Source organism: Sceloporus occidentalis, unplaced genomic scaffold (genome assembly GCF_023333645.1).
Source record: "Sceloporus occidentalis isolate IW3139 unplaced genomic scaffold, rSceOcc1.0.p SCAF_17, whole genome shotgun sequence".
Classification (NCBI taxonomy): domain Eukaryota; kingdom Metazoa; phylum Chordata; class Lepidosauria; order Squamata; family Phrynosomatidae; genus Sceloporus; species Sceloporus occidentalis.
Window position 1 is genome coordinate 2,291,433 of NW_028316997.1, and position 19,419 is coordinate 2,310,851.

General features: G+C 36.2%; 1 protein-coding gene across 5 annotated transcripts in view; it reads left to right on the top strand.

The window, feature by feature from the left end:
* Positions 1-5,768, top strand: part of LOC149302740 (neuron navigator 3-like) — a 251,034-nt gene extending 245,266 nt beyond the window's left edge. For all 5 annotated transcript variants that reach the window (XM_089482187.1, XM_089482183.1, XM_089482185.1 and 2 more), the window contains 3 exons: positions 2,156-2,274; positions 3,057-3,260; positions 5,649-5,768. In XM_089482187.1, the coding sequence (XP_089338313.1) occupies positions 2,156-2,274; positions 3,057-3,260; positions 5,649-5,768 (443 nt within the window). The remainder of the gene's footprint in view (positions 1-2,155; positions 2,275-3,056; positions 3,261-5,648) is intronic.
* The last annotated feature ends 13,651 nt before the right edge of the window (positions 5,769-19,419 follow it).

The window sequence follows — 19,419 nt, forward strand, 5'->3', positions numbered from 1 at the left end:
CTATTTAGAAAAAAAATATTAAAAATGTTTAAAAAACACTAGTAGTCAAAATTTTCCCAAATGAAAATGTCAAATTAAAACAAGGAATAGATTTTTCAAAGCAACAACTCCAAAAACAATGTACAGGTCCATGGGAGACCAAGACACATTATAGATTATGTAAAACATATTTTCTTATCCAGTTTTCAAATGTCACTATCAAAAAGTATATAGCCTATAATCAAAGCAAGTTACTGTATTTTCCAACTGCGTCTTACTCTAAGGTAAAAAGCATTTGTTGTGCATTAAGCATATATTCAGAATTCAGAATGACAGTACTTTAATATTATTAATTCACCTTGAATTGCAATGGTCTTCAAGTGTGGTCATTTGCCCAAAGTTAGTTTTGGAAATAACCCCACCATGCACTCAAGGTAGGGACCATTGGAATATACTTTTATAGCTATTTCTATACTCCCTACACCACCAAAAGTAAATGTTGGTAAAAAAAGAAGAAACTTTTAAATATTAATGTTGTGATATCTTTATCATTTTTCTGTTGAATATCAACTTCGTTCTCAACAGGTAATTTTAATTGAAATAATCAGAACCTTGTAGATGCTATTTAATTATGTAATGCAGCATGTCTTTATAGTTTTAAATGACACCGTATACATGAAATTACTTGATGGCCCAAAATGTCCCATGTGTTATGGAAGGAGACTACTACTAGGGAACAAATTGAGCTCAAGCTTGGCAACTTGGAGAAGCAACCCAGAGCTTCAATGGGATGGTTTTAGTAAGGTTTAACAACTATGAGGGGACACATTTAGAATGAATTATCACATTCCTGGCGTTATCTTAAGGAAATACGTGTTAAAAAGAGAAAAATGTCATGTTAATTTTTCACTTTGTTTTTCTATGTCTTTCAGTCCAGTTCCAAAACTTCTTCATTCTTTTTCTGTGTGACAGCTCTAAAGATCTTGCTAAAATCTAGATAAACCACATTTACTGTTCTGCACTGATCTATTACCTTAATCGGCCAGTCAAAGAAAATCAATTTCAAGGTTTGAGTAATGTGCTCTCGCCTTAAGAAAATCCATGCTTCAAGTTCCTGAACTATGGATTTTTATCAATTCTTTCTTTGTTTCTTATTTCTGGATTTCGAATCACTGGCCTGTAGTTAACAGCTTCAGCTCTAGTGCAGTTTTTGTTATCACTGGATGGTATTTTTACCGTTTCTGCCCTCTGCTAATGCATTCAACAGTGGAAATGATTCATGGATTATATTGTGATTGGATATATGCAGCAACGTATTACTTGTATATTTTGCTACCAAAAAAAAACAAGAATTAGGTGATCTTGATAATGTTATTTAATCGTAATAAAGCATTCTCCTACTGCTCTGTCTATTACAAGTTTGTCTATATATTAGACAAACTTGTCTATAAATACCTGCAGTTGCACATAAAATGTCGCTTTGTGATTTTTTTATATATTTAATGTAATGCCTACATTTGTAAATATTACGTAATTTAAAATAGACGTACCTTTTTCATACACATTTTATTGTGAGACATTCTGTGCCAGAAAACAAATGCTTAACTATTTTACCATTAGCAGTTTAATTCACTTTAGCAAGCTGTGAACCAGTTTTATTTTTTTACTGGCTGCATTTAGGAATCCTATTTCCCAAAGTGATAGTATCTGTTTGACTAGCCATTACATGTAGTTACTATATTATCCCAAATTAGCTCATGCCTGTCTTATAAACCCCCTGCTGCTCATTTTAAACAATATGATTTCCGCCTCAAAGTCCTGACAACTGTTGCTTCTTTCAGCGGTATTAAGTGTAATTGGGTTTCACGTTTTCTCTGGCGATTTTAATTATTAATTAATGGAGCTTTTACGCTTTCCACTGATTAACTGTAAGACTTGATTCCAGTCTAATAAAAGTCCTACCTATCTAAGTCAATGGTAAACGATGTTTCCAAATTTACTGAGCCGTAGGAGTCAACACAATTACGTGAAACCGTAGGGGGTATTAGCATCCACTGAGTTCTGCCTAGTTTGTGTAACTGGGTTAATAATGTTTTTAGTTCTGGTTAAGCTTTTAGTTCCTTATTCAACTTGAAAATAGCATGTGAGTATAACCATTCTATTGTTTTACTCCTAGGACCTCGCCTTTTTCTTTCTTGCCCAATGGATGTGGATGGGGCTAGAGTATGGTATACAGATCTCTGGAACTATTCAGTAATTCCATATTTGCTAGAGGCTGTAAGAGAAGGACTTCAGGTATGAATTAAAATCAGTGACTTTTACATACATTATGCCCAATCTACAAGACACATTACCGTATTCCTTATCACACTGCCTGTGGTAAACAATACAATAGTTCAGTCTTAATCCCCCAAGAACACATTCTGACTAATGGAGGACTCACTTCATCAGCATTACCATAAAGAATCAGTTCAGTGTGGTGCTGGAGCAGGGGAAGTCGCCCAAATTATTTCATGATTGACTTCCATAGCTACCTACAGATCTGCAGACAAAGGAGGTTTATTAAAACAAAATTAAATAAAACTATTTTTGTTGGGGCTCACCCATATTACTGTACACAGCACTGTATTTTATACTCAATATTTTTAGTTTATTTAAATTAAGAGGACAATGAAAAGTTTGAAAATGCATATGACTGGGGTTCTGTGAGGACTAGGTCACTTATGGGTTTCTTCAAAAGAATATACTGATATTTTATGTGTATTTTCACGGGAACTTTTAAAAAGTTTTAACAAGATATAACAAATCAATAACAAATTACAACTAAATGATTACAACATATGTTTATTATGAGGGGTTTTAAAATTCAAGTATTTGATTGCTATAAGTCCAATACATGTGTTCTAAATAACATTCATTGATGAAGTCTGCTTTAGAGAGTAGATTGTCACAAATGTGTCTGTTCTCTTATCCTTTTTAATGAGTTAACATATAGAGTTTTAGGTTTACTTCCAGAAATAATCCCTTTCCAGACCTGTAAAATAAGATTCTGAATGGTACATCATATATATCTGCAGATGTTTGGAAAAAGAGCCCCCTGGGAAGATCCATCCAAGTGGGTATTAGACACATTCCCATGGAACAGCACTACATTGCAGCATGACTGTCCAGCCTTGCTACAGCTTAGGCCAGAAGATGTAGGATATGATGGGTATGCCACTGCCAAAGAGGGAACTTCTTCCAAAAGTGTTTCTGAGAGTGAAAAAGAAGGCGATCCATTGGTGAGTATTACCAAAATAAAGTACTTTTTTAAGTTAAACAATGAACTTTTTTGAGTGATTCTTCATTTTTTATTTCTCAAATAAAATATCCATTTGTGAGCTTAACTAAACATAGTGACACTTATCATTTCTCTGTGTGATGCAGGATTAGTAAGTGTAAATTAACTTGTCACCATTTTATACACTCATTGAAAATCAGTGAGATTGTTGTGATGTGCTCCTTTTAAACTTTACATTGTTGGAAGATATGTACCAAACCTTGTAAAATATGTGCTGATTTTATGAGGTTGTGCAAAAAGAGGTGGCTTTTTAGACCAACCTCTGCATGCCCGGATGTCAGATCATCTATCAGATAAACGGACTCATTGACAATTGCTTTTAAAGTAGCATGTTAAATATCTGAACTGGACTCTGTACATTATATAACGTTTCTTTTTCAAATTTGTAAAGCAGTTGACAGACCGTGTTTACCAATATTAGTTTGTAACCATATATTGACTTTAATTTAATAGAGGTGAATTGATAATCTCCCAGAACAGAGCTTTTAACATACCATGACAAGAGTGAAGGAAGTCCTTGGATTTCTCTGGGGAGAGAACATCAATGACACTACCAATCTCAAGTGTGCATTACATTTTAACACGAGGGCTCAACATAATCCTTATAACACCTTGTTGCAACCTTGACCCATGTTCTACAAATATGTCAGATTTTCCAGCACAAAACTGTGTTTCTTTTTGTATAAGTAACTTGCAAATCTTGACATAAAATAAAATTGATTGTTGGCATTTAATGTCAAACCTGATAAGCCTCAAGCAATCTATGCCAAAAAAAACTTTCAGTTAAGGTACTTCTGTTGTCACTGCTATTGAACACCAGATGGCGGTGGTGTAAAATTGGACTTTTTTGCCTCTAATAAATATACTTATTCCAAAAAGTGCTGTTTGTTTGTTTTCATACGTATTTGATCCATTTGACACGAGAACAGTGAAACACACTGGAATGCTTCTTTCATTACACACTTTACCAAAAAATGTGGATTACTTGATTTAATTACAATTATACTTATATCTCAGATGCTTGGCTCTGATACTGTTATCAGAAGTATTGTGAACAGCTTTAGCATTTGAATGGTGAAAATACACATGCAGCTTCTTTGAAGGGATAATGCATTATCAACAGCTACATGGATGTTCTAGACTTGAATCTAGGATAGATAGTGCTGTATGTCATCAGCATTTAGATTGACTTTTTACCAAGTTCAAGGTGTTTTTCTCCATGTGCCATCTTTTATGTTAAACTGCTTTCTGACACTTTTTACAGATTTGTATGTAGGTCAGCTAAGATTCTGTCACTGGGTATAATATAGGACATCAACATTTTTATACATTTGGAATGAACTGGATTATGCAACCTTTTTTAGTTGTTCAGATTCTCCAAGCCAAATATAACATTCAAAATAAAATTCAAATGTAGTATAGTTCAGTTCTGTTTTTTTTTTTGTTTTTTTTTTAGAAATGCACTTTAATATGATTAAATACTTTTTAAAGCTTATTCAAGTCATTTTCACAGAGTAGAATTTCTTGTTATGCACGGCCTGCATTCATTGTTCTTAGAATTTGTATAGCAAAGATGGCACTGAAAGATGCCATCCTTTCACCAGTTAAATGGAAGAGTAGCTGAGAACGAGATGGGAAAAAATATTGTTATAAACTATGAACATTTAAACATGCATAAAATGTTTTATTATGAAATAGTTTATTTTTTGCATAGAAAACAATGCAATCTTATATGCATGGATTTTTCCCATTGATTAATTTGATCTACATACAATGCCCTCAACAACCATTTATTTTAAGCTAAGAAAAATGACTTCATGAAAACCATCATAATTAAACAGCAACCTTGTTGGGTCTCCTTTTTATTTTTGGCACACTGGAGAATTTTACTCATGAGTGATTCACCCGATTGTTTGTTGTAATGCTTAGGTAACATGAAAATCGAATAAATCATTATTAATTAAAGTTCTAAAAGCACCATTATCAATAAAAGGAACAAGGAGATGTTCTTGTTTTCATAGATGAACAACTTCCTTAACTAAGATGGATTGCTCCTTTCTTTCAAGAATAATCCTTCCTACGCCTTTTTATTTAATAAATTGGTATATTGCTCTATAAATGATGCATTTTCAAACATAAACCTGAATTGATTGCCTATCTCCATGACATTTAATATTGTGCTTTCTAGAAAATTAAGAATAACTTCATAATCAAGGTTTTAGTATATGTGCAGTCAGCAGACTGATTTTGGTTTTACATCATGCAAAAATCTGTTCGACCGATTGAAAGAATTGATGGCTTCTAAATATCTTGTACTATTTTGTTTCAGATGAGCATGTTAATGCGGCTCCAAGAAGCAGCCAATTTCTCAAGTGCACAAAGCTGTGACAGTGATAGCACAAGCCACCATGATGACATATTGGATCCTTCTCTGGAATCAACTCTCTAAAGAAGCAATCACAGAAGGCAAAAGTCATTTTTAGATCACTGCCTCTCCAAATGCAGCACACGTGGGCTTCAGTGTGAAGAGAAGGTGCTGGTAGGCAGATGAGTTGTTTCTGAAAAGGTGGAAAATCAAAGTGTAGACCTTGAATGAATTTAATTTCAAATCATTTTAACATCAGCCGACTAGAGAGAGTCTCCATTAGTCAACTGGAAAGGGCCCAAGACAGAGGGCAAGCGAGCAGATTGCACATTTGTTTGCCAAACTGGAATTACTTTGTTTTTGGTTTATAAAACGTTTACAGCACAGATGTGTGTATAATGTGTTATTTTGTTTTATTATATACTGTATCAATAGTTGAGTGTTTTTAATTCACTTCAAACCTCTGATGTACTGCGTAGTGCAGGTCACATGGCAACATTAGCGTGATTGTTGTGTACAGCCTCCATACTAGATCAAAATGAATGATCCTCAGAAAAATAAAAAGCACACAATGTATTGTGCAGCTACCAGAAAATCTACTGTGATATACTGGAAAAAGTGCCAATTTAAATTCAGAACTGCCATGCTCACAATGAGGAACTCACTCGGTCATAACACGATTGATCAACCACCTGCCCACCCACCTAAACCATTTTATATGAAGTATTAACGATTCAAGGCTTTCTTTTAAATTTCACACGTCTGAGCCTAGTGAGTTAAGAAAGAATAACATTTCTATGGTGCTCTCTCACTGCCTTAAAAAGTATATCTCATAGTATTACAGTCAAAACCATTGATGTCATATGCTGCATTTATTTGACATTTACCATGAAATGTGATGCTTAGCACAGATTTTGCGGTGGTTTTATCAAGAAACAGCAATTACTACGCGATGTGGAATTATTTTCTTCTTGTTAGTGTATTTGTTTTGTTAATCTTAGAAATACAGGTAAAATAGCACATTTTTACAATCACTTCACAATGGAAACAGGTGGTTTTAAATAGAATTCCCTTTTTTTCTGAAGCATTCTCAAAGTATAAATATTTTAAATGAATTACCAGCAGAGCTGGGAGCACTTGACAAAGCATGAGCACAAATATTTTATTTTTCTTTCCTCCCCTCCTCCTTGCGATTTTAGGCATGTTTAAATTTCTCCTCTTGTAAATGGGGTTCTGCGGTGTCAAATACAAATGAAGCAGTGTAGAGTTTTTATTATTAAATGGGTTGGTTTTGCACAGTCTACTGGGTGGGTGTTGTAAATAATTAGCAATGATGAGACTAAAAATGCCTTGCACCAGTTCAATACGATCAAAAAAAAAAACAAATTTGTATTTTAATCCTGTTGGTGTTTGTTTCACTTCTCAAAATACTCTGTATGTTGTAAACGGATACAGAATGCAAACCTTCAGATTGTTTATCCTGGTGTATGTGTGTGTAACTTCAGTTTGTTATGACTATGCAGGAGTCACAAAGCTACAAACCAGCATGTTTTAAAATCTGTATGCAGAGCCAATAAATAATATGGAGATTTCACACTTTGAGCAAATTGCATGAAAACTGATGATTCACAGAATTAGATTTACAGCTGAAATATATATATTTATATATATATATATATATATATATATATATATATATATATATATATATATATATTTAAGGGCTATGGCATTGTGTAGAAAACACAAAGCAAATACTACCTGAAACATCTGCAACCTGGTGCTACTAACTCTTCGTGGCCACCATTCGGTCATCTACTGTAATTCTTATATGAAAATAACTCTATACGGTCAAAATAAGGACTTTATATAAGACTGGTATTTCCTACACGGTGCTATTGCCCAGATGCATAACTTTCGATCACTTTATGCACATACCGTTGAGAACATTTGGGTTTACAGCTGCTTGACCAAGCAAAAAGGTATACTTTTAATCAGTGGCTCCAGATTCCACGTGTCCATTAGTTATATGTGGTCTGGGATCCTGCAGACTTTTCCCCTACCGTTTATGATGTACACACCAGACATTACCATACACAGAACTTCCTGCAATACATCTCAGTGAGTACATGTAGTTTACAACAAGGAAAAAATATTTGTGAAACATTTGTCTGTACACATTTTATATTTTGTACATTTTTGATGTAACATATCATGTAAATAGACAGAAGCAGTGAAATAATTCATTTGAAAGGTTTTGTAGTCTTTGTAAAGCCCTTATAATGTTTTTTTCTTTTCTTGGTGTAATCGAATTTCATTGGATGATGTATTTTCTATGAGTTGATTGTTCTAGCTTGTATACCCGCTTGCCTCTATTTTTTGCAGGTGTGCGCAGTGTAATTGTCTAAATTATTACTTTGCCATTAAAGTGGAATTATTTATTGAAAAGTAATAGTGCTTTCTTTGCATACATGCCAAAATCAATGTATAATAGACATTTTCATCATGTGCCTGAAACAAAACTCAATTGTTTACAGGTGAGTGTGCGTCATATACAATGGGAAAGAAAATATTAAAATGTGATGCGTCTTCCTCTCAAACACTGAATGTTTACTGTTTCTAGTTGAATTCGAATTCTAGTGCACTATATGGTCTCTTTATCAGCTGTACTTCGATGTAGTGTTAGAAAAATTGATCCGACCAACAGTTCACTAATTTGGGCCTTAGTTGAGAAGTCTAGAGATTCTTCATGGGACCAGTCAGTGTTCATACTGTAAGGTCCTATGGTCCATGATACCAAGCAATAAAGAGACACATTCTGCTGAAATTGATTTTAATTTGAAGTCTGACCCAATGAGCTATAGAATGCCATATGCCCTGTAACAAATATAAACAAAGCTGAAATGTCATTATTGATCGATTGCTTTTGTACGATCTAAAGGGTACAAGTTATAACTATATTGTCATAGTTTGGAAATAAGGTTAGGGCTAATAGAGCTTTTAGTGGAACACAAGGTTCCATTATTTGGAACAAGCACAAGGAGACTGCTAAAAAAACCACACATGTGGCAAAAGAGGATTAATAGGAACCACAAGGGAATAGAGAAGGGACAAAAAAAAAACCAACTACGCAGAAGTGTATGTGTGTGAGGAGGGAGTTAGGGCAGACATTCAGTGCTTTGTTTCACCAGTCTGTAAGACTATTTTTTTTACACAATAGATTTATCCAAAGTTGAACACCAAGATGTATGCTGACAGAGGAAAATACCTTATGTCAGCAAACTAGTTCAGATCCCAAAACAACGCAACACCAAAACATGGTCTTCAAGAACAAATATAGTTTGTCGTAGGGGTAAAACATGAGTGAACGTCCAGTGGGTCTGAAATGTGCCTAGGCCCTGAAGATGCCCTCCCCCCTTTGTAGGTAGGATAGGGGCCTACCTCTGGTAAAGGAGAAGGAGCAGGGACAAGAAAGAGAGAATACAGAGAATAGAGACTGAGGAGAGCCGAAAGAGTAAACTGAGGGGGGTAGGTAAAGCGCTAATGAGACGCTCTGAAGAAGAGGGTCCTCAAGGGGTATAAATACTCTCGGAGACTCCTCACAAATACAGGGTAAAAACAGCCTTTACATCTGTGGTAGGGATAAAACATGAACGAAAGTCCAGTGGGTCTCAAATGTGCCTAGACCCCGAATACGCCCCCCCGTGTAGGATGGGGGCCAAAGAACTAAACAAATGCTGAATGTAGGAATAGAGTTGGATTTATTAATAAAGGCTACAACCTTGTTATCATTTGCAAGGTCTGTGAAGGCTTATCTCAACTACTGTTCTGTGTTCAGAATGTAGGCTAAGAAGGGAAGGCCTATCTGCTTGTTGCAGTGAAACCTTATGTTGTATGCCCGCTATGTATAATTTGATAGTGTTGGGAGGAAAGGTTGAGATTAGTATGGCAGAAGGTAGCAAAAGGTAGAACCAAATTTAGAGAGAAACATTTTTGGGGGTTTTATTTTAAGCACCCTTAACCCCCCTATCCTCCTCCCTCCACAAGTAGAGCTGCTGAGCAGTTCTGGATACATTTCTCTAAATAAGCCCCACCTTCCCTCCCTGCACATGAAACGACACTGAGCAGCTCTGCCTAAACGGGCCCCCTTCCCTCTGTCAGGGCTTAGTGCAAGCGGAGCACAGCGCAGAGAGACACCAGAGATGAGTGATAGTCAGTGAAGGAAACAAACACAAGGAATGCCAAAAGTACTCCAAACAAGATGTTATTTTACCAGATCCTGATGGCTTGAAGAAGCAGTGTAGAATCATACAATAGTCGAGACAAGCCAAGGTCAACGGCAGATTATCACAAAGTCCATAAAACAAGCCAAGGTCAAAATAGCCAGGGAATCCTCAGAGAAACAGGTATAAAGCAAAGCAAATATGGGGAAACAGGGAACAAGGCACAGCTTGGTCAATGAGCAAGCACTTTTTGAGCAGTGCTGGGGGGTTATATAGCTCTGCTAGGTTTTGACTCCTCCCTTCCCAGTCCTAGAGCGCCTCCACCTCGCATTATGTACTCTTAGAGTGCAGCTCTCCATCTTAACTATCCCCCGCCTTTGGCCTTGCCTCCTTCAAGGAAGATATGCCATCAGGTAGCAGGACACGCCCCCCCTCCATCAGCATCTTGGTTGTGCTTGCTCTCCGTGAGGTGCGTTTCACTAGAGGCCAGAGATGTGGCCTATTCCATAACTGAGTGGTCCCTGGATTTGGATGCAGCTTGCAGAGAGCTCTTAGTCTGGCGTTTTGGTAAGTTACGGGCCTGACACCCTCCCTGCACATGAAACAAGTAGAGCTGCTGAACAGCCCTGTGTAGATTTATTTAAAGGAGCCCTCCCCTTTTTGCAGATAAAACAAGCAAAGCAGCTCTGGATACCTTCCCCTAAATGTGCCCCCCTTTGCTGCCCATGAAATGAGTAGAGCTGCAGCTCTACTTCCAAATGAGCCCCCCCAACCCTACCTGTGTGGCGAGGACAGCAGATGAAAAGAATTTAGAGCGCTTACCCAGTCTTGAGAAGGAGGAGGTGGAAAGCTGAGTGAGAGGAATGCCAAGGGAGGTGAGAGACTAGACAAGGTGCAGCGAAATGCACAAAGATGCCCTGGAAGTGTAAACGAAATGCCCTCTAAGCGCTAGGGAGACGCCCTTCAAGCAACCACAAAACACCCCAACAGGGCTACCGAAACTCCCCAACAGTAGAGAAACCTGCGGGTGTTGACCCTTTATAATGAGTAGTGAAGAGAAAAGTTAAACGCTCCTGAAAATTCTCCTGCCGCCTCTTTTTTTAGTGAATAAACTCCACTGAGTTAATAGGTTAATAGTCATTCAAATCTCTTACTTAATCATTAAGGAAAATCAGCGGTAGTCATTTATCATTTTCTTATGTATTGTCTCCAATTTCAATATCCTTATGGCTGCTTAGAATTTTCCCAACTTGATAGGAAATATAGCTAATAACACAAATAAATTTAAAACAAATCTGTAAAGAAACCAATCAGCATTTTTATATGGGGGTTTTCATGAAGACAAATCTATTTCAATTAAGTTTCATTATGGATCATCCCTGTAGAAATGTGTTCCAGAATCTTGCATTTGATAGAACCAATTATGCATGAGACCCTTTGACCTTGAAGACTTTGAAATAAAGTGATGGTTCTCACACACACATTACGCTCCTTCAAGCCCAAAATATTTCACATGCCGCTATCAATTAAACGGTTTCATGCTGTGTAAGAGACCTCCAATTTGTATACCAAAACATTGTACGCTGCAAGAATTTATTGTGTAAAAGTCATTGGAAACATATTTGATAATGTACATGTTATGTTTGTGCAGATTTGAGAAATGTGAACATATTAAATGGTTCTCTAACCAGCTTTGGGATCAAATATTTCTGCAAGTTTTTCTCAAGTAAAGGAACATCAAGAGAAGTGGTTGGAATATCTGATATTATTGATATATATTTGATATTGAAACAGTGTACCTGGAGAAATACCAGAACCCAGTGTTATCTTGGGATCTTAACCGGATCCTCCAATAAACATATGTCACATCTGGCTTCGGAAACTGATATTTAACTTCCACGGCACTGTAGAACCATACGCTTAGTCAATAAAGGAATTGTGCATGCAAATAACTATAACATTTAAATTGTAAATTATTACCCCATTGAAACAAAAGCTCTATGTATCAATCTATGTATCAATATTTTATATTGTGTACTGCCTCTTATGTACGTTTTAGAGATTTTCATTCATACATTTTCATGATGAAGTAAAATTTTACCTGTACTAAAACAAGATTTATACAATACTGATAGTTTCAAATTCAAACTAGACTCTCACAAATGTAAAAACCTTTTCTTGGTTTGATTGGGCACTACATTTTACAAAGCTCATTGCAAATTACATAGAGCGTTTCGTAGTACTTAAAAAAACATGACTATAAACAGACTATACACCCAAAATACATATAACAGCCCATTCGTGATGTAAGGTCCATTGGAAAATCAATGTTCATTGCACAATCTATGTGTTTTTGATGAAGCTCTGCTGCCACTTTGGAACTCTTCAATAATACTAAAGAGCTACTTGTGCGCCATAATCCATTACTGACAAGAGGGTGTTTTCTTTTAAGAGCAGCCTATAACCTCTGTCATATAACCTTTGGAGGAGCTTATATCTATTCATAATGCTCTTTTGGGGAATTCTTGAAACGTGCCATTTTAAGGCTTGGTTTGAAAGTCCCCAGTGAATTTAGAGTATAAAGAACTCTCGAGGGGACAATTTTCTGCATAAATATAACTACTAACAACACTTTTCAATGAAATTACTCATTGTAATTCTATATATATAATGTTTTATTGAGCACACATTTGGGTGGGGTGCAATCATATTTCTAGAGGTCCAGTGCTTAATAAGAAACATAATTAAAAGACATAAAAACATAAAAATATGATATGCAGAATGCAACATGGATCCTGAAATAAGTGTACAGCATATGGTTAAAACAGTGGTTCACATAAAATGAGCAACCAATGGATGTTTATGCTGAGTGCCCACTTTTTCTACTTTGCACCATAACTACCGTTACTACATAACCCTTTATAAAACGGCTTTGATATGACTATGCTACAGACATACCTGGAGTATACATAAATGTAAAACAGTAATTCCTCTAATTTAAACAAAGAAAAAGTGTTAAGAGTGTGTAGAAGTTTTAAATACAGGATGCTAATCAGGATTGAATTGGTTACTGGTTAAAGAACAAAACAATTTTCAAATTAGTACATATGGATTACATCAGCCCCTATGCATAATGCTTGATATGGGTCTGCGTATTTGATGCACACACATTATAGGTGTAGGTCAACAGTAAGAGAACAGCCTGTAGAGTAGAGTAGATGTATTCCCCAGGTACCATCCACCAAACAAAATAAATCTTTCCTCTAAACATCCTCGTGTATCCTACCTTCAAATTTCCCCCTGGGGTTCCCTTCCAGCTTGTAAGTTCCACTACATTAATATAATCTTTTTTTTTAATGAACGTTGTCAAATGTATTCAACTTGTTCCATGCAACACTTTATATTATTCTGTTTGTAGAGTTTAAATTGAAAGAACTATCATTTGTAGTACAAGGAATTGATATGAAGCAACAATGTGATCATTTAAAGTAATTTATCAATGTTTATTTTGGATTGTAGTTGAATTAAGAAGAAAGCAAATGCAATTTGGTCTTAGAAAGAAGGTCACATGGTCCACATCCCAGTTAATTTATCTTCTCTGACAGATCCATTTTCCACTGCTAGCATCATTAGCCAGAAATACATTTGTCTAAGGAAAGTGAGTTTGTGGTCACTTCAAAGACTTGATCTGCAAAGGGATTTCATTTGATTTGTTCTATTATTCAGTTGGCAGGTTATATATATATATATATATATATATATATATATATAATTTGTGTACAAGCAAACAGAGAACATTTATATCAGTAAGATATGCTTCCACTGGCTTGAATGGAAAGCTCTGGCAAGTTTCTTTTGCTATAAGGCTGAGCTGACCCTGCATATTTTATAGTTCAACCAGTGACTTGCTTTTACGGATATCTCACTAATTTAACCACGCATTGGGCTAACCAATCAGGTGGAGCTCACTGGGATCGACCATTCATATTGTAGTAGTGAAGTTGGCATGTTAAAAATATACCTTTATTGCTAGAATTTACTGCCAAGTATGGTCTGTTTGAAAAGCTAATTTATGGAGTTGAGGTAAAATAAACAAAAACCAGGAACAATCTTTGTGGTTCTATGCTCGTCATTAAAATATGATAAATTTTTGTCTTATCTCTTTATTTCTCTATCTCTTTCTTACAAATCTCTCTCTCTCTCTCCCTTTAATTCCCATCTTTTCCCAATCTCCCCCTCTCTCTCTCTCTCCCTTTAATTCCCATCCATTCTCTCTCCCTTTTTCTTTTTTCCCAGGATGAAGGCGCCTGTTTACTCCATCTTTCTGCCTGCATGGATGACATCTTGAAGCTGCAATGGTTCTCATGTACAGCTATCTTTTAAATCCTTTTTTAGAAGTAAATTTGACCTTTACAGTAGTGCCGTCGCAGCTTTTTGGTCAGCTTTATAGTGGAGCTACTCTAACATGCCACCATCTGCAATTGCTGCAAGATCACACCCTTCTTTCTCAGTTTCTCTCCTTTTTTCTTTCTCTCTCTTTTTTCTCTTAACACTTTTTGTTTAAATCTTTCCCCTATATTTCTCTCTCCCCTCAGAGATTTCTATTAGCAAAAGGGAACCCCTGTGATTTCACTGGTGGCACCACCAGAAGGATTACTCTCTAGAGCAATCATGGGAATCCTATGGGGAGCAGCTCCATGACAGCTCTGTTAAACATGCATACACACACGTCTCTTTTTTTGCTTCTTCATGCTCTGCAACACCAATAAACATAGGTACTCTCTGGCACGCTAACATCATATGCTAGTATACACACACTCAAACACTGTATGTCGACACACATTCACCATGGATCATAGACTAACACACTCATGCTGATGCCATCTCTATACTCTATACATATACATACTCTCCAACACCATATATTTTCACATACAAACACACACACATACAGATACAGATACATACTCTCTGTCTGTGAACACCTCTTCCTCTCTATTCACTTCTACTTGTGTTGCTGGCTGCTCTCCCCCCTCACATCCTGCATGAAAGCTGCTGCTTTGCTTCTACAAAGTCTGAGCAGAAGACTGGATCAACAGACCCCACAAGTTCATTCTGCATTAATAGGATTCCCTGGTGATTTTGGCAAATATAGTTCTTAGTTACTTTGGTTGTATGTTTGGGATGATTGCAGCCCTAAACTTGCAAGGAACCTCCACCAGGCCTCACTGTTGCCGGCAAACACTCATTTCCTTTTCTGACCACTGCATCTACGGTTCTCAACATTGCCAGTTTCTTTGTGCTTCTTCAAAAGAGTTTGAACAGAACATCTGAAAAGCCATGTCTGCCTGGGAGAAACCTTGCTGATGCAATGTACAGCAATTGCCTTGTATCTTGTAGCTGTATTTAGTCTTGCCATCAGTGTATGAATTTGGACATTAAACTATGTTTGGCTGTACCTCACCCAGTTTTATTCTTCCTACACGGGGGTTTCTGTTTCAGTTAGTGATTGTGTTTCAACCTACATGTTAAATTGATCATTAGTACCTGGTTGGTATAATCTAACTATATGACTACAAAATCGCTTACTTTGTTCAAGTATACCTAGGAGAATCAATGCTGTTTTGAAGGCAAAGGGTGGTCCCACTAAATATAGATTTTTCTTCTGTTCACTCATTTTGCATTTTGTGAAATGTTAAGAATAAACTATTAACATGTCTAAAAAGAGAGTCGATATTTTGCTTTGTGAATTGTTAATTATCTGTACTTTTTACATATCCAAGCACAGGCCTTGGTTGACAAATGGTTCACCCTTTTTATTACAATTTTAAAACCATTCCTGCCAGCTATCATACTTCAAAATCTAGTTTTTCATACCCTTAATAATGTTAACATTTTCAGATGCTCTGGAGCTAGATTTCATGACCTGGAGTTACATAGGACGTGAAAATATTAAATACCAGAGATTAACATTAATTGAGTAGTCTGGTTAAAATCCCGAATACTACAATGAAAATGTTCTAGCCAACAGCCTGCTGAGGTCAATGCCCAACTCTTAACATCTTGAGATTTAATAGTCTATTAGACATGATTTAACAGAGTGCCAGGTTATGATATTATCCCAGAGCACAGCATTAGGCAGTGCATAGACAACAGAGGAGAAATCGCTAGTTAAGAGTTCTGTGCTGGCCATGCATTTTCTCTACTATACAATCCTTGTATATGTGTTTTTGATTCAATAAATCATAGCAATTTATATTCCCCTTATAGGGAATAGAAGAATCTACCAGAAGACAACCCTGCTATCACAGACATATGTGCATACCAGGGAACTCTCCAGGTTTGACCTGGGCACTTTCCTCCATCTCCAAGGAGGGGAGTGTTGTTTTTACCATGCTCACTCCCCACCTAGTTCCCCTCCTACTGCCCACCCATAAGACTTCTTAGGCTTGTCTATGCCTATATACAGCTAGCACTGCTCCATGGATCACTAGCCCTGTCCCCTAACAAAGCTATTTCCCCAGAAAAGATAGCCTTCTCTGGGACACTCTCAGGTATTCATACATGATAAATAAGATGAACCCTCATAAGCTATTTATTTTAACAAACTGAAGCTAATATATTGTATTGTTCTTAATTTCTGTAATCTGTCCAACATCAAACACAGAAACAGCCAACTGATATCAATGCAATGTTTTAATTAGAGTTCACAAAATGTACTTGGATGGGATCCTCACATTTTAACATAGTTTATTCACTAAAATGATGGTTAACAGAATAATTTTCAAGGATGTTGTTTTTCAGCTCACTTCACATTACTATTTGTTATAAAGGTCCAACCCCAGTGAGTGTCTAATGCATGCCCTGCATAATGTATAGTTAAATCAACAAGATTTCTAAAAGGTCTCCTCCACAATTAAATAATGCCTTAAACGGGGTAGGCTCAGCCCTTCTCACTAGAGAAACATGTTGGGCCTTCGTAATGAATAGTGAAGTGCTGTAGTTGAGACAAACATACAATACAAAATTTTCACATCCCAGAGTTATTTGATTTAAAAGCTTTTAGTCTTAAAGTAATTTTAGAGGTTCTGGCGACATGACAGTGAAAATCCAATAAAGACCAAAAAAAATGCAGAAATGTCAACATGTTCTTTCAAACATTTTCAAATCTATTAGGGTAGATGGTACTAATGGTTGTGTAACTGAGACAATCTACCTCTCGTAAGCTTCCCTCATTTCCATACATTAGGCCATGAGATTAGTTTTTTGACTGTTGCAAAAAGCAGGGCTTGAAATCCTGTGAATGCATTCAACTCAGAAATGAATTTATCAAAACAAAGGATTTTATGGGGAATAATTGTGTATATCTAATTTTGTGCAATGGTGTGAACAATGTTTGTATAAGTGTATGCTGCCAAATCATATTAGACCATATGTTCCTTAAACACTTCCGATCTTCTTTTCTGTGTCTATATTAGTTTGCTTAATTTGTTTCTTATACACAAAATAAAAAGTGTTTCTATCTGTTGAGTGCAAGACAGGTGTTTCATCTGCCTCTCTGCTTCTTAACTTAGTTGTCATGTCACATTTATTATTATTGTTTTGTCTCTGACTCATTTTTAACATTTTCTTACACCTGCTTGTTTGGATTCCTTTAAAAAAAATATCCTGTCATTATATTATGTTCTTTTTGTACCGATGTAAAAGCCTGGATCGTGAGAAATTGTTTCATGGATGGATTTTAATGTAAAAACTATTTATTTAAGTTGTGTAGTCCATCCAAGAGCTCATTTCTGAACTTCTAGGAGTAGGGACTATATACAGGGCTGTATATGGTATGGCGAATAAAGACCACTTTTATCATCTGCTAAATGGGACGGTTGCTAACTTGGGCAACTTTAAAATGGCATCTCAGATATATTGAGCACATGGTTCCAATATCACATCATGAATGTGCAGGAATGAGTGCATATGGTCAAACCTTCATCGCACCCTTAGTTTTATGGTGCCACATATCATCAATTAACTTTGCTCTTGGTCATAGAACATAGGTCCCTTTTAGCCCTCTGTAAATAAACCCCAGGCACTCATCTTATTGGATGTCTTGTCTCTTTGTAAATTCTTTCTCTAATAGACTATGGTTGATAAATAAAAACAATTACGCAGGTGAATGAGAAATACTAATAAATGACATAGACATAGACAGTCATGTATTCTGACCTAGTGGCAGGTCTAGGTGTATGGCACATAATAGGGAGCCTGATCGTCCCATTTCCTGCTGAATGGGCTGATTAAAAGGGAGATCGCTGATGTCCTTAAATATCTCTTGGTTCACATAAACCCTACTTGCTAACCTTAAACACCCAATGTTCAACTGTTACATAGCCTTACAAAAACTCATCAATTTCAAAATCTTAACCGATTTGTAGGGACATTTGCATACAAGTGCAATTGCATTATAAATACTGATCTAAATCTAATCTAAATCCAACATTTCTAAATAAAACATTTAACATCTAATATCTCTACGTATTTCTGCCATCTTCTATACAATGTGTCACTTAATGACACATCACAAGAAAATGCAGCTATGGTAGTTTTAGTATGTGATGTAGACCACTTTATTAGTTTCAAGAAAGCATTTTTTCAGCACCAAACAACAGTATCTGCCAATATTCCTTTAGAGAGAAAACTGGGTCAGACAAAGATACATATCCTAGGGTGCATATTATATCGGAGGAGCATCAAGAAAAACAAGAAGAATACTTCAGATGACAGTAATTTAATCCTGTACGGAGAAGGGGTTGAGAATGTTCTGTAAGTACATTGGTACATTTTACAGAAGTTAGACAATGATTGCTATCAGACTCCAATAAAGCTAATGATTAGACAAATACAAAGGAGCAAACTCCTCGGCATTCACTAACATGGATTCTTTACTGGAAGTCATCTGTTTGTTTTTTTAAACAAGATTTAACAGATTGCAAGCCATATTGTATGAGTTATTGTTTTTGCTTGACGACTAACTTTCCATATATCACAATGTCACCTCAGGTTATGCATTAATATGCTCGCTGATCAATGGCTTACATATGTTCGGTCTAAATATTTGGTGAAACCAAGGCTTAACTTTATAAAAAGTCCCATTAGACATGGGTCGGCTTTTTATGGAAAAGTGTAGCTGAATCTTTAATAATTTTCTACAACAGCCCATGAGTTTTCTCTTGTGTCTCTTTCAATTTTACTAATAGACTGTGCCATAGCATGTCACGCATGGTTTATCCTAATGTCCTTATACTTTAGGACACAGGGGTGTGCTTGTGGGACTAGGACCTGAGGGTATCTGGGAAGTGAATCCAGCCTTGAGATTAATATGTAGAAAGAAGGCTTGAGCTGAAATTATGATTTATCTATACCAGGTTGGCTTGTAATTGCATTATACATATTGTTATTGTGTAAGTACTTCTCCACTATAATTACTTTTATGGTCTTACATCAATAAACAATGTCTT